Here is a 25264-nt window from a genome sequence, read left to right as displayed (position 1 = left end):
TGTGTCTATCTATCTATCAAGCAAATGTGACAAAATGTTAACAACTGTTGAAGCTAGGTGGATAGTATAGTTTATTGTACTATTCTTTCAATGTTTCTGTATGTTTGAAAATTTCAAAATAAAAGGTTGAGGAAAAAGAAAGTACCCTAGAAATAGTCTAGTGAAGTCCAACACTCATTTTACAGAAAGAAGGTCAGGTGTGAAGTAGTTTCCTAAGGTCATGCTGCCTGAGGCAGGACCCAGGTCTGCTGGCTGCCCATGGCTCCCTGTGTGTGGGTTGCCCCTGTTGACCCTTAGGCAGCTGTGAGCTGTGGAGGAACATATACCCAGCTTCCCCTCAGAGACCAAGGGGTGTATGGGTGTGTGAAAGGGCACCTGTGTTGGTAGTTCCTTTTTGTTTATTAAGCAAATAGATAGGTCATCTGGTAGAAAGGTGTGATGTCGAAAATGTGAAAGAGGCACTAGAGCCAGACCTGCCATCCTTAGAGAGTGGGCATACCCACTTGGCACCATCTGCTTGTGGTTTTTGATTGGTGATGGTGGTGTGTATGTCAACTCTGGGATTTCAGAGGAGAGAGGGAAGAGTAAGGGTTGGGGGCAGGGCCAGGAAAAGCAGCAAGGAGAGGCTGGCTTCAGTTCTGGAGCTCCCTGAAAGAAGGGACCCCAGGGTATCTCTGGGGATGAAACAAGGGTACATATTTAAAGAAAGGAGATGATTCTCTGCGGTCTGCAGCAGCCTCCTCTAGCTAATAGGGTTCAAGGCAGTGAAAAGGAGAGAGGGGAGAGGAGGGAACGTCCATGCAAGCCTCGAGAGGGGGCCACAGAGAAGAAACGGAAGAGAAAGAAGAGGAAAAAAAACACAGACGAGGCAGCCTGGGCCACGATGGGGGAGGGGTTGGGAAGAAGGGTGTTGGAAAGGTAAAGAGCCCGCACCTGGGGGCCTGCGAACGAGTCGAGGACCCTCAGCCTTGGCAGGCTGGAGTGTCTTTCCCCAGAGCGGTCCTGCCTCTCTCTCCTCCGAGTCTGCAAGTCCCTGGAGGCCTCGGTAGCGAGCGCCGAGGTCCTGGCTCTCTTACTAGGGGGAGGGGCAGGCAGGAGAGGCGGGGCCTCCGGGCCGGGCAGGAGCGGAGCTTCTGGCCGCGGGCGGGGCTCCTCTCCGGCGGGCGGGCGCCGGAGTCCGGGGCCGCCGCTTTCCCCACCCGATCTGCCGAGGCGCCTGGCCCCTCCTCCCCCCCCTCCACCCCCCGCCGCCCCCACGCCCGCCGCCCCTGTTAAAGATAAACCGGGCCGTTGCGTGCAAGAGCAGCGGCAACCAGCGATCGGGCCCGGAAGAGCCTCGGGTGAGGCTTCGCCTCTCCGGCCCGGCGCCCTTATCAGCACCGCGGAGAGCACAGTGACCGTCTCCAGGACCTAGGCGCCCGCCCGCCCAGCAGCCCACGGGCGCACGGGTCTGCGGCGTCCGCATCAGCACCGCGGACAGCGCCCCGGGCCCCGCCTCGTTGCCGCCAGCCCACCTGCTCCCCGAGTCAGCACGGCGGACACCCTGCCTCGACGGGCCCCGCAGCTGCTCGGCGCTGTCAGCGCCCCCGGAACATGGCCACTGAGGTAGGGAGCGAGCACCGGCCCGCAGGCAGTGCCCGGCTGCTGTGGGAACAGATCCCCGCTAGGGGCGGGGAAGGAAGACAGAGGGTGGGGTAGGATGGGATGGGGTGGTTTCCCGGATGGGGTCCGGAGGGAAGGCGTGGGGGAGGGGCGAAGTGGCAGGGGGGAAGGGAGGGGCTCCTCACTGGAGCTCATTTCACCCCTGGCGTGTCAATCTTCCCCCTCGGAGTCCCGAAGCTGTCCGCACCACTTGTTGGCACTAGTGCCAGGGTTGCTCCCGGGGCCTCACCTGGGGTTTCCCCTTCCCATGGACTGCAAGTCCTGAAACCACTTCCCTAGAGGGCTGGAGACGAGCCTGAGCCAGTTTTAGGGGAGAGAAGGCGGCTGGCTGCTGTTGCTATGTGGTGCAGCCATCCAGCTTCTGAGCCCAAAAGCCTGGCTAAGGGATGACAGACCTACCTTCACATCCGCATTTCCTCCGCGGGGGCAGGGGGACAGGAGGGGACAAAGAATCCTCAGGTCAAAACCCCAAATGGTTGGTTTTAATGAGCTGCCTGCACCAGTTCAATTTTGCATATTACCCTTTCTTGCTTCTTCACCCCTTTTGAGTTTCCTGTACCAGAAGACCGCATTTCCCTTGTGTCTGATGGGAGGAGCTGCCTTCTTCAGGGTGTGCCTATAGGTGTGTCACCTTCAAGGGACTTGAAAGCTGAACCAAGGACCTATTGACTGAGGGCAGGATCTATGTGCAGTGCTTAAGAGATCAGGAATTACCTCCTCTACCCCCTCATTTCACAAGGGAAATGGAGCTCTTTATATTCCCACTTCATAAGTGGTAAAGCTAATACATGAAGGGGAGGACCTATTTAACACTCACACAGCGTGTCAGCAGCAGAGCTGAAAGTTTCTTCTTTGAATTTTGGAGTGGAACCCAGGACACCAGATTTCCCCAGTTCTGATGTTGACTTCTTTTGTGGTGTTTCCCCATTTCCCACCCAGCTGGAACACAAGCCAGGGGGACAGCAGAGGCTTTTGAATGATCCTATGCAGTGCCTCTGGGCATCCTGCTGAGCAGCGTGACATCAGTACCAAGTGTTACTGTTGTTATTCTGCTGCCGTCGCCACCACAGAACAAGGTGCAGTTGCTTGGCATCACTCGGCTTTCTGACAAGGCACAGGGTTAGCTAGGAGAGCTCGTCCCTCAGGACCCTGTGAGGGGACAAGCCCTGCGCAGACCCATGGAGCCTGGTTTCTAGGGTGGAGGAATGCAGAGTGCTCAGAAAGTGCCAGAGATACTGAGAAGAGAAGGAAGAACAAAGGAGAAATGGCCAAGGAGCTGGTCACGTTCCAGACAGGGCTGGCAGACTGCAGCAGAGAGGCTGCTGGTGTTGGACAGGAAGGGGAGACTTCAGACACGTGGGCACAGTTGGGCCAGCAGTGTGGGCAGAGAAGGTGGCCACATCTGTGATGAGGCCCATTTGTCCCAGCAAATCTCCCTCTCAGGTCTGCTATGGTTCACAGATTCTAACCAGCAGGCTTACATCTCTAGGTCGAGGCAGTGTTTCCAGGAGGCTGCTGTTAGCCTGCTGTTAGCTCTGCTATAATGCTTCTGCGAATATAGCATTTTCCTGTATACAAAGCACTATCACACGAGTGATCTTTGAGCCTTAGAGCAACCCTGTGAAGTAGGCGAGGATAGTGTCATTATCCCCAATTAACAGATGAGACAACTGAGGCTCAGAAGCTTGCCTAATCCCTGTGAAGGAGCCAAGGAAGGCATCATTATCCCATTTTACAGATGATGCAACTGGAGTGCTGAGACTTATCCAAGAAAATATGGCTAAAAAGTGGCAGGGCCAGGACTAGAACTTGAGTCTTCTGCCTCCCTGGCCAGTGCTTTGTTTGCTGCATCCAGGTGTATCCAATTAGCCAACTGTGTTGCCCAGTAGAGAGTAGAGGACTAGGGGTCCTGACATAGACTCTGATGGGGGACGGATGCAAAGGAGTTCAGGAAGGTCTGGAGTATGGGGACTCAGGTACCCTGACGGGCCTGGCTGGTTCAGCTTGAGGGCAGAGGGATGGAGGAATGCCCACAGGGTTGAGGGGCCGAGGACAAATATTGCCCATTTCCCAGTTTGGCCTTGGGTGGACTCTGATGGCAGCACAGAGGGAGGAAGCCTTAGCTCTGCCAAGGCCCAGGGCGTTCACATTATCTGGGCTGCAGAGCGAGTCATTTTCCCCAGGCTGTTCTTACTGTTAGGACTGAGTTAAGATTACCAGGAAAAACCTGTTGGGAGAAGGCAAACCTCATGCCAAGCTCCTGTGGCCATCCTCTTAGGATTCTGAATGGGAGGTCCTCAGCTCCAGCAGAAAGTGTTTTGAGAGGAGGAGAGGAGAGAGAGGGAGAGAATTGAGAAAGATTGGATATCCCTGGATCCCTGGATGGAAAGCATGGAAACTGGATATTTTCTACTCCTTAATTTCTGTTTAGGAGTTAGCGTTAGGGGAGGGGTGTGTGTGAGGACCTCAGAGAAGGGATGAAGCCTCCTGAGCCATACACTGACCTCATTTGGAAAACTGTAATGAGCCCATTTCCTGCGTGACAAACCTCTGCGAATGTGTGTCATGGGAGCAGGGTCTGCCCCGGAAACCAGTCCAGATGGCCAAGGACAACTGGGAAATGCTTGGCTGGGAGGGGCTTGTCCAAGTGGTGGAGTTTGGCCCCTAAGAGATTTTTTAATGCACCCAAGTAGCATTAGCCAAGAAAGGCACTGGAGGTTTGATCTCTGAGGCATGAAATTAACAAGCAGCAGACAATGGGCTGGGCTGGGGCTCTGGTGCAGCCTGAGAAGGAGGCCCTGCGCCTGGGTTTCCATCCTGAGGCCCGACTCGGCTGCCTGTGACTCATGATGCTCACTCCTCCTCCACACCCCAGCCAGGGAGGATGGTGTTGGCTCATCAGCTGAACCTTCTGATTCTTGAGTTGAGTCTCAGATGCGTCCTCTGGAATTAGTTGGTTTTTAATGAGGATGGAGATGTGGGCCAGATGGGGCCTCCTGTTTGTCTTGGTCCGACCTGCCTGGGAGTGCTCATCTGCACTCCGGTGCTTGCTCCTTCCCACCTCTGCCAACGTGACTCTGTCAAGTGTACAGACCCTAAATGTGAGACCTGGGATACCCACTCTCCTGGCAGCCTCCTTTGCCCTGCCACACAGTTCAAAAATTGGTGTCAGCAGATCTCACCACTGATTTTCTCTTTCTTCCTCATGCAGTGCCTCTTGGTCCTGTCCTAACTCAGCTGCCAGCAGCTAGGGGATGGTGATGGGAGGGAGGGGAGGGTTGAGGAAGGTGAGAAGTAAGAGGCAGGAGACCCTGCCTTGCCTTAGATCCTACTCTTCACTAACTACAGATGAGTTAGAGTCTTAGAGTCTGTGTGCTCTAAGTAGATCTGGGAAACTAGGGCTCTGGCATATAAAGTGTGTCTGATACCATCCTCTAGCAACTCCTCAAGACCCCACAAACACTCTCCAGGGAGGGAAGAAGATGCCTAGTCATCCAGAGCCAGGACAGTGTTCTAAGGCTCAGGATATTGTTGGGTTTGGAAAGGGTGTTGACCCCTCCCACTCTGGCTACTTGAGAACACATTGATAAAAGCCAAAAGGAAATGGGATGGTACTATGTAAGGTAGCACCCTAAAATCTTAATGGTGTAATAAAATAGAGGCTTATTTCCAGGTGGTTCTCCTCTAGGCAGTGATTCAGGGACCCAGGCTCTCTTCAGCTTGTGGTTCCACTATCTTCAACACATGGCTCTCTTGGTTTCTGTGGGAGGTGAAAAAAATCACAGAGGAGTGGTGGTCTTTATGAGCCAAGCCTATACATGACATTCATCACTTACATTCGCATTCCATTCAGTCATATGGCCACACCTAACTGAAAGGGAGGCTGGGAATTAATCTAGCTGTGTGACCAGGAGGAAGAAGTGGCTGTAGTCAACAGCTAGCCAGTCACTAGAGACATATACCTTCATGGTAGCACACAGTATGTGTGCATTCAGTCACAGACAAAGGAGGATATTGGAGGGGAAGCAGCTGAGCCCATTTCAGAATGGCTGAAGCACTGTTCTTTCCTTTTCTTTCCATTCTCACCATTATTTTTCTTAAGTTAGACCCACTTTAATTTTCCCCTGGAATACTACAAAGATAGTCATCCCTCCACCTGGCCCCCTACCCCAGTCATGCCCATTTCCCATGCACCAATCATGAAGCTACCAGAATGATCCTTCTGGGGCTAGGGGAAACCATCCTCAAGATCGACAGGCTCATGTATGTTGGTTTAGAAGGTCGGAGGAAGGTCACAGCCCCTTCCTTTTCCTTCAAAAATACAACCATATGAAACCTTAACCAGACAGAGCAGACACACTGATGAATAACATTTTTGTATTACCAAAGCATTTTTTATTTTTCAAAGCTATCATAGGATCCTACTAAATGTCAAGGGGACTCCTTCAATTAAAACCTTGATTAGGGGAATCAAGGACTGTAGGAGCACTTATACATTATTTCATCCAATCACAATACTTTAGAATCACACTCTTCCATAGAGCAAAATTCACTTGGATTTAGGAAAGTCTTGTTAGCACCATCCCAGGACCTTGATCTACCTATCATCTGATCCTACTGCTACAGTGAAAACCTTTCTCCCTTTACTTATTCTTCCCCCAGCTCTTAAGCAATTTAAGTATCTTCTATCTTAAACCCTCCGCTCTAGTAGGAACTTGTCAAGCTCTTTGTGATCTAACCCTTGCCTTCTCTATACTCTCATCATCTACTGCTCTTATCTGCTCTGCAAACCAACTTCAGTCTTGCTGAAATCTGCCTCCAGTCATTGGAGTAGACCTTGTTCTCTGCTGTCTCCGTTACTTTGCACAATCTCCTCCCTCTGGGTTGCCTTTTCTTCCCTCCCTCACCCCCCCTCCCCGCCCACCCCCCCACCGCTGGTAGCTCCTTTATGACTCCACACAGACCTCAGGGAGCCTTTTCTGAGAAAGCGTTTCTGGGGGAGATGCTACTTCTGGGCAGCATTTATCACAGTCTGATTCATTGTATATTTACTTGTCTTCCTCCCTGGGTCTCACAGACTGTCTTTTGCTCAGCATCCCCAGAGCCTGGCAATAGTAGGGACTCAGTAAATGAAAGCTGAGTGACTGAATGGATTCACCTTAATTACACAGGATGAACTGGCTGTGTTCACTCTGCCTTTGGGGCTTGGGCTCCACGTGGTTCCAATGTCTGGAATATCTCACCCAGTGGGAAGCTTGTCTCGAATGTGGGTGATGGAGGCTGGAAGTGGAAGAAAGAGGCCCTGTTCTTCTGTGGAATTGAGCCCACTTCTCTGAAATGCTAGAGTCTGTGTCAACGTCAAGTTTGCAGGTGTGGACAAGGGACAGAAGTCACCCCACTCCTTCCTACCAGGGCAGGAGATTTCTTCATTTTCTGGCTTCAGCCCACTTTATCCACAATTTTCTCTGGGAAATTTGGATGACCGTGGGCCCCTTCTTTCCTGTGATGAGAAGTGCTGGACGTGGAAACAATCTGTGGTGTCTCTGACTTAAGCCATAACCTGGCCTGAACCCCAGTCTCCCTCTGAGTTCATGGGCGCATCACATCTTCCTTTGACCCACAAGCTCCCCTCCCCCAACCCTGTCAGCTCTACTAGGCGGGATGGGTCCGAGGCATCAGTCTTGTCCAGTGCTGGGGTCCCCAAGCCACAGCCTGACAAGCTGTGAACATTTGATACTTGCTGAATGAATGAAAGAGTGAAAGACCCCACCATGCATGTGTGTGTGTGTGTGTGTGTGTGTGTGTGTGTGTGTGTGTGAGAGAGAGAGAGAGAGACAGAGACAGAGAGAGAGAGAGAGGATCTGGGCCAGCCACCAGGAAGTGTTTTCCTCTCGTTAAAATTTGTTCCTGGCTCTGTTGGTGGTTCCAGAACCTCTCACTTTGGCTCAGCTTTGGCCCTGCTTCAGGCTTTTTCTAGATCTTTTTGGGATAGCTAGAGGCATCTTCTGGAGTAAACTCAACAAGCCTGCTTCCCGCAACCTTCCTTGAACATTTGTGGGATGGACAAGTTGTCCTGGTTTGCTGGGAACTTTCCTGATTTTAGCAATGAAAGGCCCACACCCCAATAAACCCCTCAGTCTTGGACAAACCTAGAAGGATGATCACCTTGAGTGCGTGTCTCCTGAACGTCTCCCCAGGTCCACAATCTGCAGGAGCTCCGGCGAAGTGCCTCGCTGGCCACCAAGGTCTTTATCCAGAGAGACTACAGCGATGGGACCATCTGTCAGTTCCAGACCAAATTCCCCCCAGAGCTGGACAGCCGGGTAAGGATGTCTTCTCCTAAAGTTGGATCATAGACTATGATGGAACTGAGGGGCTTATTAGAATACGTATATTTTTCCGGGAAAAAAATAGTATAGGAAACAACTTGCTCAGCCACTTCAGGTGGAAGAACTAAAAATTGTCCCTAACACTGTCTTGCTGTCACCTCCTAGAAAGTTAGAGCTGAAACACCTCAGAGATTTTCTAGTTCAGTGGCTTTCAAATTTCAGAGAATCACCTAGAGAGCTTGTCAAACAAATGCAAATTCCTGGCTCTTATTGGAATTTGCTTATTGGATGATACTAGGTGTCATCAGAGATGCTGACTCAGTTGCAGGACTGGGTTCAGGAATCTCTTTTTAGAAACACTTCTCAACCCCAGCTGTGCATTAGAATTTCCTGGGGAGCTTAAAAAAAATTCCCAATGCCCAGACCACACCCAAGATCAATTAAATCAGAGTGTCTGGGACTGGGGCCCAGGAATCAGCATTGCTTTAAATTTCGCTGGGTGGTTCACCTGTGCGTCTGGGGCTGAGGATCTTAATTTTTAACGAGGAATCCCCGGGTGATGTGGAACTGGGTGATTCACAGATCCCACTTTGAGAATCTCTGGTCTCCTAGTACAGTGATTCTCATACTGGGATGCCCGTTAGAATCACCCGGGAGCTTTTGAAAAAACCTTGCAGGGCGTCAGCTTGGGTAGAATAGGACAGTGGTAGTCTTTGCTGCTCGGACCCGCCCTCTCGCTTCTCAGACCATTTGAATCAGAATCTCCTGGAGGCGAGACCTGAGTATGCCTATGTTTCAAAAACTGCTCAGGTGATTTTAGCGTGTACCACAATTGAGAACAACTACGCCCTTGAACCAAAACTGTGGTCTGTGGACAGGCAACGTCAACGTCCCCTGGAAACACAGAATCTCAGGCTCCACCCTGGATCTACTGACTCAGAATTTGCATTTTAACCAGATCCTGAAGTTATTCACATGTGCATAAAAGTTTGAGAAGCATTGCATTAGTTCATCCTCTCATTTAAGAGAGGAAACTCAGGGCCAGGAAGAGGAAGTGACGTGCCAAACTGACTGAGGGCCGAAAGGGCCTTGGCGTCCGACTCTCTGCTTTTTCACAGGACTCCTGTTTCCTTAGTGGGTATAGATAAAACTGGGTGCCTGGGTGATCAGAGTCTTGGCAGGGAAAGCTTAGAGACCTGGAGGAAGGGCTGGAGGGTGCTTTTCCCTCCTTCTCCCCACCTCGGACAGAGGGGAGAGCCTGATGCTCCCTCACAGGGTCTGCTGGTGGCATCAGAGGCCGTCAGCCAAGGGCTCTGCCCACAGCCTCCCGCTCCAGCTCAGCTACTTGGTTGTTTCATGGACCAGTGGCCCCCTGCAAGGCATCAGCTCCTTCTGCTGAGTTTTGCTCCTGGTCCTGGGTGTATGTAGCCCTCATCCCAGGCCTCCTTAGAACTGGCCTGGGGTTGGGGGAGGGCAGAAGAAGGACCATGACCTTTCATTCAGCAGCCCAGGCAGATTTGAATGAGTTTGGGAGGGTGGGGCAGGGGTGGCCTTTGCTGATCTGACCCCTAAACAGTTTTGGGGGAGCGATGTAGATCTCGTCTTAGCATGCCTGTCCTTTGGGGCGGGGGTGATCCCTGAGATACAGCAGCAGGGCTTGGGTCCCAGACAGGATGGACATAATTTTCTCTATATGTTCACTCCAGATCTTTATAGAAGTAGTGGCTGGGAACCCCAAAGCTTCTGACTATCAGGATGGACATAATTTTCTCTATATGTTCACTCCAGATCTTTATAGAAGTAGTGGCTGGGAACTCCAAAGCTTCTGACTATTTGGGGGGAGAGCTTTTGTCCTAGACAGGAATGGGAGGTCCCTAACCTTATGTGATGGGCAGTTCTGGTCCTGTGGGGGTGAGTGGGGAAGGGGGTGCTTAAAGAATGTAAATAATGGGATGAGAGACACTCTGATACCTACTGACTTTGGAGCATGACCTTCCACTCCAGGCTCCAGTGGAGGGCTGCATGGTGAAGAGCACAGACTCAGGTCAGAGCTGTGTAAACTTGGCCCAGTTCACACAGCATTCAGCAAGTATTTATTAGGCACCTACAATGCACTGGGCACTGGAGATGTAGGAGTGAACACATGGAGCTTATTTTCTATTAGAGGATACAAAAAAACTTTAAAAAGCAACAAGAAAATATGTAGGTGGTAACAAATACTGGAAATATAAGAGAGGAGGTCAAGTACAAAGGGGGAGCTGGGCAGAGGATGCGGGGTGCTGTCAGAAAAGGCGAGACCTAAGCGGAAGTAAGGGAAGAGCCAGGGTAGGGGTTGTCTGGGGAAAAGTACTGCAGCTGAGGACACAGGCCCAAAGGACCTGTGGCATTTTCAGGAAGCAGTGGGCAGTCGGTGTGGCTGGAGTGAAGAGAACAGGAGATGGGCTCAGAGGAGTTGCAGGGCCGGGCCCTGGAGGGCCTCACAGGCATGTAAGGACTCCTTGGATTTTACTCGGAGAGAGATGGGGAGACTTGGGAAGCTCTTGATCAGAGTTATGACATGATCTGACTTTAACAGTCTCCCTTGGCAGGGCTGGGGGCAGGGAGACCACTTAAAGAGGTCAGAGATGATGGTGGTCTGGACCATAGAGCAGAGCTTCCATCAGGCTTCTCCTGTAAAATGGGGGTGGGAGTCGTACTTCTCTGATAGGATTGTTATGAGGGTTAAACGAAAGAATATATAAAAAGTGCCTGGCACATAGAACGTGCCTAATAAATATTAGCTATTATGGTTATGGGTGCAGGCAGGATAGCTTCTCGGTTGTCCAAAGGCACGGGGCTGTCCTGTTCTGGGTGACCTGTCTTTTTCTTTTTTAATTAATTAATTAATTAATTTTTGGCTGCCTTGGGTCTTCGTTGATGCGTGTGGGCTTTCTCTAGTTGCAGCGAGCGGGGGCTACTCTTGGTTGCGGTGCCCGGGCTTCTCATTGTGGTGGCTTCTCTTGTTGCGGAGCACGGGCTCTAGGCACTAGGGCTTCAGTAGTTCTGGCACACGGGCTCAGTAGTTGTGGCTCGTGGGTTCTAGAGCGCAGGCTCAGTAGTTGTGGCTCACGGGTTCAGTTGCTCCGCGGCATGTGGGATCTTCCCGGACCAGGGCTCGAACCCGTGTCCCCTGCATTGGCAGGTGGATTCTCAACCACTGCACCACCAGGGAAGTCCCCTGGGTGACCTCTTAACTGGGAAGAAGTGCCTCCTCCTGGAAAGACACTCCTGAGGTCTTACCCAATCAGCCTCATGCTCTCCAAACGTGGAGAGCCCCCACTCATCAGGTCCTGAGCCCTCTCACAGCCATCACAATGGTGTATGTGTGTGTGTGTGTGTGTGTGTGTGTGGCAAAGTCACTGGAACTCCTGCCTGATCCGCTGCAGAAAATATTCACATCTTGGATTTCATGGGAGTTTTCTGTTTCCAAAGGAGGTCAAGTAGTCATTCTTACTCCCATTTTACAGATGTGGAAACTGAGGCGAGAGTAGTTAAGTCATTAGTCCAAGGTCACACAGCTAGCTGATGGCCAAGTCTGGACTGGACCCCAGGTCTCCTGACTCCCTGTGTGGCGCTCCATGCGCACCTGCAGCCTCGCCGGTCTTGCCTGTGTGCCGCCAACCCCAACGCTGGTGCGGCCCCACCACTGCCACCTCCAGGGAGGCTGACCTGGGCCTGGCTCCCTGTCCCTCTCTCCCTCCAGATCGAGCGGCAGCTCTTTGAGGAGACTGTGAAGACCCTCAACAGCTTCTACGCAGAGGCGGAGAAGATTGGGGGCAGCTCCTACCTCGAGGGCTGCCTGGCCTGTGCCACGGCCTACTTCATCTTCCTCTGCATGGAGACCCACTATGAGAAGGTGGCTCCTTCCCCCACGGCCCCGCATCCCCTCCCCCAGGGCTCCTGTGCTCCACCCTCATCCTCAACCGGTCCCTCTCCTTGCAGGTCCTCAAGAAGATCTCCCGATACATCCAGGAGCAAAACGAGAAGGTCTTTGCCCCCCGAGGCCTCCTGCTCACAGACCCCGTGGAGCGTGGGATGAGGGTTATATCCTTTCCAGCTGTTCCGTGCGAGGGCACAGAGCTGCCGGCCAGTGGGCCCCTGGTGAGGCTGCTGGGAAATGGGACCACCTTCTGGGCCTCTGTTCAGGGATTTCCTAGGGTTCCCCACACCCCTGGTCATCGGCCCCTGCCTCCACCTCAAGTTAGTGCTGTTTGTGCATTTTAGGCTTTGCTTTTATTGAGCTGCATTTAATCAGTGCTTAATACATGCCAGATATCATAGTAAGTGCTTTGAAAATATGAATCCATGTACTTCTCATAAAGACCCCTATAAAGTGGGTAACTCTTCTTATTGCCTTTGTAGCTGACCCTGGCTCAGGGCCGCCCAACTGGTGACCGCCAGAGCCAGGATCTGAGCTCAGGCCCACTCTTCAATGCTCTCGCATGTAACCCTCATTGAAGCCCGTTCAATGAGCAGGTCCTGTTGTTGCCCTTTCGCAGATGAGAAAAGTGAGGTCTCGGTGAGAAGCTGGCGTTCGAGAGGGTTATAGGTCTGCTCACTCCACCTGGTCAAGGTGTACATACATCCTGCCCCCCAGTCAGCAGCAGAGGGTAGAATTGTTTAAAAATAACTTTTACTGGAAAACCGACAGGAAAAGAGTAAAGAAAACTCAAATCCCAGAACCTCATGCTTACAAAGCCCAGGGAGAGGCGCTTCTCGTCTTTGCAACTTTACTATGTGCCAGGCATTGTGCATTACATGCTTTATTTCATTTAATCCTTGCAGTAACCCCAAGATTCTATTATTATCCCCATTTCACAGATGAGATGGGTGAGCTGAGATTTGAACTCAGGACACCCAAGTCCTCACACTTCCTGTGCAGTAACACCCGCTCTTGGGCACATCCCCATCCTGGGGTACAGTGATTAGACCCACTAGAATGTAAGCTCCTGGTCTTGGCTGTGCGCAGGAGCATCTGAGCTGAGTGAGCGCAGGTGCGAGGAGGGGCTTGGGTCTGGCTCCCCGGGCCTCTGAGTCCTTACTGTCTGGGAAGCAGCACCAGCTCTGCCTCCCACTTCCCTGCTGGCCCCCATCAGCCAGTTCCTGTCCGCTTGCATCCCTCCTTAACGCCGCCCCAGATTGAGATCTCCATCTACGAGGACCAGTGCAGCAGTGGCAGCTCCAGCAGCGGCAGTAGCAGTGGCAGCGGCAGCAGCAGCGGCGGGGCGGGTGGCCGGTGACTGGCCGAGAGTCCCTGCAGGGAGGTGTACGACTGGACTGAGGGCCCTGCAGACCTGTGGCGGCTCCGCTACCAGAGCACCCGCTTCTGAGTCGTTCTCTGGGCCCACCCTGCTGCCCAGGGCAGGAGGGAGGGTGACCTGCCCAGTGTTGCCTGAGGGCCATCAACGGCGTCCCCTGCCCCTTGCCCCCTGGCAGGATGGTCCACTTCCTGACCTGGCTCTTACCCGACGGGGCTGATCTGGGTCACACAGAGGCAGGTTTTCCAGGGGGAGGCTGGGGTGGGGACAACACAATTTGGACAGCCCCTCTCTTCTGCAGCTCCCCTCCCAACACCCCAGAAGAGGATCCAGGTCTGTCACATAGAGACTTCCCATCCTGCACGATTCCTCACCCCAAATCCCGCATCCACCAGGACTCCCTCCCTCGGGGCCCTGCTCCCCATGGCTGCCTCCCAGTGTCTGCTCTTTCTGATGCCACCACGGGGCCTCTGCCTGTCTGTGACCCTGCCTCCACCGAACTCAAGGTCTGGGGAGACAGGAGTGGTCAGCCTACGGGCGCTGCGGTGGGGAGCTCTTCAGCCCCCTCCTGACCTCTTCTAGACTCATGGTGTCCCTGTCCTCCACCCAGAGCCTGGAGGTCATCTTAGCCTTGCCAAGAAGCGTCCAAGCCCTGCGACTTTGCAGGCTACCAGGTGCTGGTGGTGGGGCACATGGCCTGGGGCTCTGGGAGGTTATATGGGGGTCTGGAGAAATGCCTCATGGAGAGATGTAGCCTTGGGGGGTTTAACCTCCAGAACTGGAGCCAACTTCCTGAGTTCAGAACCTGCACGTGTGTGAGAATGAGTGTGTGTGCACGCAGGCACATGTGTAAGTGCACATATGTGAGTGCACTATGTGCATGAATGCACCTGTGTGTGAGGGCAGGTGTGTGCATGAGTGCATGGTGAGTGCACTTGTGTGAGTGTGTGTACACATGTGTGTGTGCATGTATGTGAGTGAGTGCACTTGTACGTTCCCTTTGGCTGCTGGGCCAATGACTGCCCCTCTCTGCATCCTGTCTTATCTTCGTGCGCCACAGTCTGTCTGCTTCCCTGTGTGGGTCCAGCCTGTCCCCCTGTAAATAAATGTCCTAATGTCCCTTGTCCCTTGCCCCTTGCCTGGGCTGCCAGCTTGGCTCTTCTTCCTGGCCTCTCCCCTACCTGCAAGGTTCTCCCCACCTTCTGACTGTACTGTGTACATTCTAACAAAAAAGAAGTTGGGGTTCTAGGAGAACAGAGCCAACCTTCCAGGGCCTTCCGTGCCCCCCTCTCAGTCCCTCATGACAAGGCAATGGGGCCATGGACACTGCATATTCAGCCCGCCCAGGCTCCGGGGCTCTCTAAGGCTGTGTAAGTCAGGCTTCTTTGGAAGGTCAAAGGAGCTGCTAACCTGCAGGGGAAAAGGCAAATTCCTTTCTTGAAAGGAAAGAGGGGTGTCCAGCCAATGAGGCCCTGCCTGCCGACACCCAGCAGCCCCATCCTGGTGCCTGAAGATGGACAGAAGGAGACTGCCTGCCTCAGCCGGCAGGAGGTGCTAGAGTGGATATGAAAGACCAGCTAGCCAGGTAGCTTTCTGGAACCAAAGAGGGGCCTGATTTTCTTTTGGATGCAGGAGCAGTGTGTAGGAAAGCTCCAGAGAGCTGGAGAGGGCAGCCCAGCCCCTGAGCCTAAGTGGGTCCTGGTCCAAGGATGCCCCGGGTGAGCTTGCAGCCCAGTGGGCTCCAGCACAGCCCCTACCCCTATATCCACCCTGGCCCACCGTATGGCTGGGGCTGACCTGTGCGTCTCCTGTGGGAGGGCTGGGCATAGGCAATGTGGTGGCCTTTTGCTTTATTATTTCTTTTTCCAATAAAAGGACTTGCCTAGCTTGAGGCTCTGTGCTGCTTCTCTCCCCCACGGTGATGGGAGGCCAGATCTATGCCCCAGGACCACGGCGAGGGGGTGTTTGGCCGCCCACCCACCTCACACCGAGGAGGCAGGGCTGAGTGTGTTCCTGAAGAGGCAGCACCCTGACACGGGCAGGACGGGCCCTGTCTTCTTGGAGCTTGCAGTCTAGTGGGAGGCAGACACTCTGCGTCCCTAATCTGGAGCCTTTATGCGGCCCTGGGATCCTTAGGTGGGGGGAACAGGTTGGACTGAAAGCCAGGTCAAAATCAAGTCATGGATTAATTAAATACCCATTTCTTGAGCTCATATCTGTTCGGGGTTGGATCACACAGGTCACTCAGTTCTAAAGAAAACTATGCGGGTGTTGGAACCTAGTAGAGTTGTGTCTTGGCTTTTATAAAACTAAATAACATTTAATGAGCACCTACTGTGTGCCAGATACTTTGCTAAAACCATGTGGCACAGGTGTGGGAGGGCATTTAAAGTCATCTAAGTGAGGCAGAATGGAGGCCCAGAGAGGGTGAGTGACTTGCCCTAGGTCACACAGCTGGTTGATGATAGTGCCAGGTTTAGAACCAAGGTCATCTCCTGACCCAGTGCTCACTCTGACACTTTGGGGATGACACCCAAATGGAAGTTGCCTGAGGGTGTAGGATGGCCGGGGTCACACATTCAGGTCTGTGGGCCAAGAGAGGATCCCACCAGACCGTGGGGACAATGCCTCCACCTCTGGGTGGGGGTCTCGGGGGGGCCCTCTCTAAATAGGACCCTGCGTGGCTTCCCTGCTTGTACTTTCTGCTCCTAAGGGGCAGCTGGACTTGCTGACTCTGCTGAAACCTGGGGTGTGGGTGGGTTGTCACAATGGAGGCTGTTCTTTAACATGCGGGTAGGTTCATTTTGTCTGTCCTGTTTGCAACATTATTAGTAGTAGTAATAATAAACAAACAATAGTAGCTAACATTTATTTAGCACTGACTATGTGCCAGGCACTAGGCTAAGACTACATAATTCATCATTCAATCCTCACAACGACCCTCTGTGGTGTGGACTATTATTCCCACTTTACAGATGAAAAGACTGAGGCTCACAGAAGTTAAGTAACTTGCACAAAACTATACAAGTAGAAAGTGGCAGAGCTTGGCTTTAAATCCAGACAGTCTGACTCCAAACTGTGGGGAAGACGATACCAGCTTCAGAGACCCCCTCAGCCATCCTAGGGTGAAGATTTGGCAGATAACCCAGGGACGGACTTGGAGCTGTGCCTGGGCTCCAAGGGAGGTCTGGTACCTTCAAGCCCAGGGCATCACGGGAGTGTGGGTGGTTGGGCTCCTCATGGGCGTGCGGGGCCCACAGGGGCAGCTTGGTGAAGGGCAGTGAGGGGAGAAGCCGGCTGAGGCGTGGCTTCTCTGCCTGGCTTTCCTCTGCTGGCTCAGTTATGGGGGAAGTGGCAGCCATATCCCTGCAACCTCCTTGCCAGCCAGAGACAGGCCCCATCAGGCCCCAGGAGCAGAGGAACCCCCAGGCAGCTCTGGGCTGCTGCTCCCCCATCACTGTCCCCTGACTCTGCTTTCTGGCTTGCTTTGGCCAAAGTCAGGGGTGTGTGCGAAAACCACAGGGTTTACAGAAGCTCGTGGTGCCACCGAGTGGTGGCATCTTGCACTGCACCCCCAAATCAAAGCAGATTGGGCCAGAGCATCTCAGCTGCTGGGAAACTTCTCTGCGACCCCCAAACAAGCAGCTGCTCCCACCTGCAAGGACTTTTCTGTGACTTCCAGAGTGGCATGGGGCAAAGATGGAGTCCAGTCTGTGGTGACTCTTTCTCCCTATGGCCAGCCACTGGGGTGCTGCCTTTCTCCTGGGGGTCTTGCAGCCTGGGAGACCTGACCTCCCTTCTCCATAGCTCTGGAAGGACTTACAGTGACGCGGTGTCTGGCAGGAGGCACCCACACCTGGTTTTGCCTTTATTGTTCACCATGGGTGAAGGCAATGCAAAGAGCACCCCAAGTCAGACCTGAATCGGAGCTCCGGCTTCATGACAGTTGCATATGGTAGAAAGACCTGGAGCTTTAGTTTCCCCAGCTGTAAAATCGGGATACTAATACTTTACAGAATTGCCTAGACCTGTGCTTCTCATCCTTGGTCGTAATCAAAGTTATCTGGGGAGCAGGAAAAACCACTGATGCCTGGTCCTGTCCCCAGAGATTCTGATTTCATTGTTCTGGGGTGCAGCCTGGGCATCAGGAGTTTTAAAATTTCCCCTAGAGATTCTAGTGTGAAGGCAAGGTTGAGAACCCCTGGTTTCGACTGTACCTAGAGCCTATGAGCTTTTCACAGGCCTCTGAAGATACCTGAGACCTGAATGGAAAAGTTGATTGGTTCCATGAATTCAGCCAGACACAAAATGAGTATGACCTCTATGACTGCACTTATAACACATTCTAGTAAAGGCAAAACTAATCTATGGTGTTAGCAGTCAGGATAGTGGCTGCCCTGGGGTGGGGGGCAGCGAGTGGAAGGGGGCCGGGGGGCTTCTGGGGACTCCTCATGAGCTGTTTCTCCAGCAGTTACATAGGTGTGCTTACTTTCAGAGCATTCATGGAGCTGTACACTTAAGATTTGCATATTTTCTATAAGTATGATACATTTCAATGAAATTTACCAAGAAAGTTCATTGGCTTCAAAATAGGAAAAGAAAGCACAAAACTGAAATTAATGTTTTATTACATATCTACAAAATGTAACATTATGTCAAACAGTCAACTGCAATTTAACTCGAGGTGTGTGTGTGTGTGTGTGTGTGTGTGTGTGTGTGTGTGTGTTTGTGTGTGTGTGTCTGTGTGATTTAGTGCGGGTTGCGGATGTATATAGAAATGTTTGATATGATGAGCGGTGGGGCATTTAAAAAAGAAGGTCCCTGGTACCTGAGAAAATCTTAGAACAGCCCAGGTTTATGCCAGGAGCTCTTAATCGTGTCCCCTTGCCCTTGTATGCAGAGTGAGGTACCTTTAACTGGGGAAGGGAATCCACAGCTTTCAGCAGATTCTCAAAGGGGTATGTGGCCCCCCCAAAAGGTTAAGAACAACTGGTTTTGAGGAGCCGGTGAGAAACTGGCCACGAATGTGCCTGGCATGAAATAGGTGTTCTTTCCCTCCTTTCAAAGTTCAGCCTTCCGAGGTTTCCACAGAACCCTTCTCAGGCGACCTTGGGAGGATTTATTCTCCTGGCGGCACTGAGGGCAGATTGTGCTGTGCTCACAGCTCTTCCTCTAAGAGGCTATTTAAAGGGCCTGTCACTTCAGCATCTGCTGGACAGCAGAACTTAGCGTCCCGGAGCTGCACAGGGACTCATGGTTTTGACAGGGATGATGGAGGAGGTGGAAGAGTATGGAGGGGGTCAGAAAGCTGCACCGGTCCGCAGACCCCTGGTCAATTGCTTAACCACACTGAGTCTTAGCTTGTCATTTGCAAAATGAGAGCGTTGTGAGAAGGCATCTTTGTAAATGATAATCTGTTTCTCCAATGTAAGATGTTGTTATTGCTGGAGTTACACTAGGATCTCATTATACTGTGGCCTCATGATGTAGATTTATAGCCAGGTTCCAGATTCTTGCATAGAACAAGCAAAATCCAAGGGCTCACTGATCCCCTAATATATGCGAGGAACTCCTTTACAGTATTATTCCATTTTACTCTTTAACACTCTTGTGGGTGGTTATATTTGAATTCTCATTTTATAGATGAGGAAATTAGATGGTTAAGTGGCTTCACGAGCGCCCATAGCTAGTTAGTGTCAGAGCGAAAGCTTGAACCTAAGTCTCCGACCCCAAATCCGTCTCTCATTCTGCCACTGTGTGTCACAGCCAGACAAAAGGTTCCGTTCTGCCTGGATTGACTCATGAAGACAGATTTCAGGCTCAGAGAGAAGCATGTGGGCAAATGCAGACACAGAAAAATTAGATTTGCAGGGGCACGAAGGGGCTAGTTATTCTGGAGTAATTCAAGTTATCGATTTCTGTAATGGAAAAGTGATTGGGGACCAGCTACCACCTGAGAGCTGTGCTGAGCAAGGCCCTGGAAGGGGAAATGTTGTACACAGCTTACAAGACCTTGTGGTGGTGATGGCCTTCCTCCTGTCCCAGTTTCTCTCGAGCTCTTGGGGGGGCGGGGATCTTGTCTTGCTTATTTCTACCACCTCCCTCCCCCACCCCAAGTGTCTGGTGCAGTGCCTCACCCTTGGCAGGTGAACGAAAAGTGCAGCCCATCACAGGCTGGCAGGAAGAGACAAGAACATACAGACGTGAGATCCTCAGGCCCCTGGGGCAACGTACCACTGAGAAGCAGCTTAGGCAGATGCAGACACAGACAGGTAAGTGGTCACCGAGTAACTCAATTAAAGGGTGACCCCAGGCCATCCCCTGCACTGGGCAGCTTTAATAACGTTGCCCTGGCCGTGATCTTGTGGCTCTGCTCATGATCTCCACCTGGGAGGGGAGGGAAGGGGAGGAAGTGTACATCCTGACCCCACTCAGCCCCTGCCTGGTGCTCCTGGGCACCCTTATTTTGAGGTGGTAAATCCTTGTGGGGCTGAGTGCTTTGCCCGGAAAGTCTGGCCCTGGGGTCCTAGAGGGTGAAGTACCATGGGTGGATGGATAGGTGGATGGATGGACGGATAAGTGGATGGATACAGGGAAGATGTGTATAGGGAGATGACCGATGGATCAGAGGTGAGGGAGAGGGCTGCCTGGCTTGAGACAGATGCTCGCAGACCGTGGAGAAGCAGGTGAATGGATGGATACTGATCGGCCCTGTGCTCCCCAGTGCAGATCAAAATACAGGACTGGAGCTCTTCAAAGGGAAGATGCTGTGTAGGCCGGTCCCCAAATGAACTCCGCATTTATAACTGTGAGTGATGGTTGTGTCTCGTTGGGAAAGATTCTTATAGGTCTAACATCGTCCCAGTTAATGACTTATGGATTGTTGTAAAATCAGGCACTGCTAGAAGTGAAAGCAGGAGGTTAAAGGGCCTGGAACAGATTTCATAATAATATCTGCATTTTAACAATCTGGGCAGTGTACTGAGCACCTTAGACGCTCTACCTTGACGAAGCCTCACAAAAGCTCTATGAGGTTATGCCTCCATTTGCAGGGGATGAAGAAACTGAGTCTCGGAGAGGTGAAGCCGCTTGTTTAAGGCCACTGCGGAGCGCGTTGGTGGGGTGCCTGGGATTCAAGCCTGAGTGCATCTGATCCCAGAGTCTCAGGGTGAAGAGAGAATTTTAAGGAGAGATGGAAGGAAAGAAGGAGGGAGGGAGGGCTGCAGGGTTTGCGGATCAGCTCTGCAAGACAGAATGTGGTCTTTGACACCCGAGACACCTTCTGCCCTGGGTGAAGCTTTGCGAGCTCCCGGCTTCCTTCTCCCTCTGTCCTCTCTGTGTCTGCCTTCAAGGCCTATACATCTTGAGCTTGGGGACTGGAAAGTGCAGAGAAGGTGTATGTGGGGTTTGCCTTCCTCCCTTCGGCCTAAGCGTGTCCCTCTGCTTGTCCCCACGAGCAGAACGTGACTGTGCTTTTGTCCCTTCCCTGGAGCTCCGCACGCAGGTCTGGGCTGGGGGAGGAGAGTCAGCCCTTAGACTTTTTTGCGGGGGGTGTTAAATGATTCTGGGGGATAAATCCTTCGTGACTTCTCTGGGTCTGGCCATGAAGGACAATGAGTTACCTTTACGGGAATTATTCTGGGCCCCTTCTGGAAGGCAGGTGGGCAGGCATGCTGAGGTCATGAGATTCTGGGCAGGACTTCCTGGGAAGGGGTGACACAGATTCTCCTTCTGTCCCCAGCCTCATCCCCTATGCTCCTGACCCTGTCTGCAGCCTCCCCTCTCTCAGCTGATCGGGACCCTCTCGGCACCTGGTGTCTCCCCCTGGCTCTCTCGTCCTGGCTGTGTTCCACGGTCCAAGCACAGTGTCTGGATTCACTTGGTGGGCACTTCCCCTGACTCTGATTCTGTGTCAGCATGATAGAAAGGACAAGCACTGGCCCCCATATTTCTAAAATGCTTGATGCAACTGTGCTTCTGAAATACTTTGAGTTTTCTGGAGAAGGAGGCAGAGTGAGGCAAGGAGTCCCAGGCAGGAGTCAGATTCCCAATTAGGCTGTGGTCCTCAGGAAAGTCACTGCTCATTTTTGGGCCTCCGTTTCCACATCTGAGGAGGATGGGGCAGAACTAGATGACGTCTCAGGTGCCTCTGTATTTAATGATCTAGGATTCCGTGCTGGTCAGGGGCGAATCCCTGGGCCAGTTCACTAGCTCCTGGTGACTCCTGCTCTGTGCAGCTCAGTCAGTGCCACGCCCTCCCTGCTGGGTTTACCGCATTTTATGAGTATTCTCTTGGGAAATGGCACCTCGTGAGAACGAAGTTGAACACTTCAGCACAGCCCAGGCCCCAGGAAGGTTTGGTCTGCTCCCTCATGGCCATTTTCGGTCCTGAGATTGCTTCAGCTCTCTGTGGGCGGCAAATGTCTTCCAAATCTCCCACACTGCAGGCTCCCGGTGACCTGGGCCACGGCAGGCTGTGCTGGGAGCCACATGAGATTTGGCACTGAATAGATCTAGGCTCCATCCTGAACTTTGCTACTTAGTAATATTGATAACATTTCTGATTTATTGGGGGCTTACTAGGTGCCAGGCCAGCCCTATGTCAAGTATTTTATATCATCTTGTTTAATGTAAAAACTTTGTGTGGTAGGTATTATCCCCATTTTACAGACAAGAAAAGTGAGGCTCAAACACAGCTCACCTACCTCAAATACCTCTTTCTCAGCAAGGTCTACCCTGAGCCACCCTATTTAGAATGGCATTCTGCCTATCTCAGCGCTCCCGATTTGCCTTAGTGCTGCTTCCTCCTTCCCACCTAACTTGTAACATACTATATACTTTACTTATTATGTTGTTTAGTGCCTGCCATATGTCACCAGGGCTTTCAGGAATCTTTGCCGGTGATGTTCACAGATGTACATTCCAAGCCACTAGAACCATGCCTGGCACATAGTAGGTGTCTGGTGTATGCCAAGTGATACCTGGTTAAGTAATCTGCCCAGGTGTCAGTTACTTAACTAGTCGTGTGACCTTGGGTAACATTGTTTCTAAGCCTCAGTTTCTTTGGTCATAAAATAGAATAATAGCATTTATCCCGTAGGATGGGTATGGGGATTAATGGAGATGTAGTTTTGGGCACACGGCAGGCATTCTGTAAATGTTAGCTCCCTTCCCCGAGGAGGGTTTTTTCTTCTTGCTTCTCATTGTTCTCTGATGGCCTACCCTTCGACCACTTCAGAGAACAAGCGCTGAAGGAGAGGGTTGGCATTATCTGTGGAGTTAACCAGCCTGTGTTCTCTCGCCCTCCTTCCTCCTCCTTCTAGGATGTGCCTGCTGTTAAGGATATGCAAGCAACATCAGCCCCTGACAGGACGTGGCTGGGGTCTTGTCCACACCAAAGGAGAGAGATGATGGCTGACCCTGGGGAGGGAGAGAAGGGGAGGGACTAGGCTTGCCTCCTGAGCTGAGAGTCTGGGGGGGGCGGGTATCATTCTGGAATCTGCTGGAAAAACCCAGCTGGCTCCCTGAGAAAACGAAGCGTTCGTCCTCCTGTCTCCATGTGACTCTGGAATGATGACCAAGGGTCCTGTTCAGAGGCGGGAGTGGAACCCCTGCTTGAGCTGCAGTCCAGTGGCGGGCGCCGGTCAGGGTGCGATGCCCAGACCCTGGGAGGGGGCCATAGCAGCCAGAGTGACACAAAATCAAACTCCTGGCCCTCAGAATGGCACCTCCCCAGAACAGGGCTGGCAGCTGAGTAGATGCTTGAAGAGGTCACGTGGGTGATTCACAATTCTGTGCCTGGTGAGGGGACTCGACACAGGTACTGCCATTTCTTCTCGCAGCTTGAATGTCACTGTGGGGAGACTGTCTCAGATCCTGGGCCTCCAGGGACTCCATTTCTTCTACCCAACCCACCCCTAGACCCTGGGCAGTGTGAGGGACGGTGCTTTTGTGTAACCAGCCAGCTAGCCCGAATGGAGAAGGAAGAGCACAGGCTGGGGACAGACTGCCCTGACAGAGTCCTTCCTCTGTCCCGTTCCAGCCGCATGCGTCTCGGTAAAACTGGGATGATTACAGCACTTTCCTCTGGGGATTGTTGTGAGGATTCAACAAGTTGATTCCTATTTAGTTTAGAGCTGACCCAGACATGCTGAGCTCACTAAATGGAAGCTATTATTGTCATTTTAAGGGGTACATTCCTGGGAAGAGGAGCATTCTTGGGCGGAGTAAAAATGGTATTATTATTATTTGGCTCTTCTTGAAAAATGGGAAGTTCTGGCCATGCTGGCCCATCTTCCTGCTCTGCTAGAGTGAGTAAGGGCTGCCCCCTTCAGCGGCTCCAGCTCGCCATTTGCATAATCCCTCCTAGCCCATTCCATTACTTCTCAGCCCCTGAAGGCATTTGCTATTTCTGTTACAAACTCAGGTCCAGCAGAAGCCAACAAAGATGTCAGGAGCCTGAGTGGGGCTAGCAGACAAAAAAAAGACTGAATTGTCTGTGCTCAGAAGGGAAAGGCAAGGGTTTGGGCGCCCATGGGCCTCAGGGCAAGAGGAATTAGAAGAAAGAGTGACCTTGAGCCTGGCTAGCTTGGGTGTGGCTCTGTGCCCACCCATCCGTGGCTGGTTCAGCACAGGCCAGTAAACACACTGGACTGAGGCACTGGGCTTGGAAAGCCTGGGCTCCTGGCCCACTGGGGAGGTCTTGTTATTCGGGGGCAGGGAACTTGACGCCCTCATCGTCACGGTCCTCATGGGAGGGACCCAGTGCCTGTCACACGGGAGGGAGGTTCTCAGTAAATGCTTGTTGTATAAATATATGAACGAATGCAGAGAGCTAGCTTTCTGGTACAGCAATCCAAGAATTTAGCTAGCCTTTTTAGAAAGCCTCTCTGAGTCCCGTTCCCATCCCGTGCCCTGGGCTCCTCCATCTGGCTGGAGGAAGGCAATATGGGGACAGCAACCAAGTCACCTTCACTTACCATTGCACGCCCAGAGCCTAGCTCAGTACCTGGCACATAATAGGTGCTCAACCAATATTTGTTGAAAGACTGAATGAATGAAAGAATGACTCTAACGGAAAGCCTTCTTACCCTGGAGTCAGGATATTGTAGTTGTGCTCTTAAGCAGCTGGAGGGATATTGAACTCCTCTTTTTAACTCATCTGGCCCCACCCACCAAGTAGGGTAAAACCACACATATATACACAGTTATAAGAAACTCGGTGTGCAGGAATTCATGGTTATTACTTATAAGGCATCCTCTGAAGTTTGCTGTCACCTTGGATCTCCTGATGTCCTTGTCAGGCTGTCACACTAGCTGTCTTATCCCTTATTTCTCGTGTTGTGTGTGCAGCCAATCAATGGACACTGTTATCTTGTTATTTACCATTGCATTTGGAACCATCGCCTCTGTGGGCTTTGGGTTTTACTTATCTCACTATCTTAGATCCACTTGTTCTTTTCTAAAAAGGCAGCATCTTCCAGAATGACGAGGGAATAGTCTGAATGGTGACAGCGCTGTCTGTTACCCCCCTGACAAGATGGGGGTGTGGCAGAGGGCTCCAGCTTTGGCTTGGGGACCAGCTGGCTCATGACCTTGGGCAGATCACTTCACCTCTCTGAGCCTCATCTCTGGGGCCCTTTCAGATCTGTAATTCCATGTCAACACACAGGAGTGGGCTTCCCAGAAGTGGAGCGATTTTTAAGTGGGTGTACGTTCTCTGTGAAACTGTAGCTGTTTTTATTTTAAAACTTTTCATTTAAGCTCCTATTCCGAGTGTAAAAACAGCACTAGCTATGAGGAATTAATAGTTTGTGATTTATGGGGCATGTTATTATTATATCAGAAAATGGTAGTTTTTTTTTGTTAAATATATTTTTAAAAGGCTTGGTGTATTCTTAAGTGTGATTTTATTATATCTTGGGGTGCCTTTTCTCCCCATAAAGAATAGATCTGTGATTTATAACGCACCTTCTC

At 51.9% G+C, this 25264-nt stretch overlaps 2 protein-coding genes and 1 long non-coding RNA gene across 10 annotated transcripts in view; 2 read left to right on the top strand and 1 right to left on the bottom strand.

Moving 5' to 3' along the window:
- Positions 1-25174, top strand: part of ZFYVE27 (zinc finger FYVE-type containing 27) — a gene marked incomplete at its 5' end in the record, with an annotated part of 138002 nt that extends 112828 nt beyond the window's left edge. For 3 of the 7 annotated variants that reach the window (XM_082424108.1, XM_082424112.1, XM_082424113.1), the window contains 6 exons: positions 7860-7985; positions 11973-12131; positions 19406-19560; positions 20018-20096; positions 21030-21170; positions 22612-22725. In XM_082424108.1, the coding sequence (XP_082280234.1) occupies positions 7860-7985; positions 11973-12131; positions 19406-19560; positions 20018-20096; positions 21030-21170; positions 22612-22628 (677 nt within the window). In that variant the 3' untranslated portion in view covers positions 22629-22725. Of the gene's footprint in view, positions 1-7859; positions 7986-11733; positions 11874-11972; positions 12132-19405; positions 19561-20012; positions 20097-21029; positions 21171-22611 lie in introns of those variants that run through there. The other 4 variants (XM_082424115.1, XM_082424116.1, XM_082424114.1 and 1 more) reach the window with 4 other exon arrangements.
- The window catches only part of CRTAC1 (cartilage acidic protein 1), a 146507-nt gene continuing 134292 nt past the window's right edge, over positions 13050-25264 (bottom strand). The window contains exon 15 of one of the 2 annotated variants that reach the window (XM_082424123.1): positions 13050-13284. In XM_082424123.1, coding sequence (XP_082280249.1) covers positions 13154-13284 — 131 coding nt within the window. In that variant the 3' untranslated portion in view covers positions 13050-13153. The remainder of the gene's footprint in view (positions 13285-25264) is intronic. The other variant, XM_082424125.1, reaches the window with a different exon arrangement.
- On the top strand, positions 13291-15179 carry LOC309642518. The gene is made up of 2 exons (XR_014253236.1): positions 13291-13794; positions 13899-15179. It is a non-coding gene; the product is annotated as an uncharacterized lncRNA (long non-coding RNA).

The sequence above is a fragment of the Balaenoptera physalus genome (assembly GCF_965194825.1).
Source record: "Balaenoptera physalus genome assembly, chromosome: 14".
NCBI classification, from domain to species: domain Eukaryota; kingdom Metazoa; phylum Chordata; class Mammalia; order Artiodactyla; family Balaenopteridae; genus Balaenoptera; species Balaenoptera physalus.
This window is presented reverse-complemented; position numbering and strand designations above follow the sequence as displayed.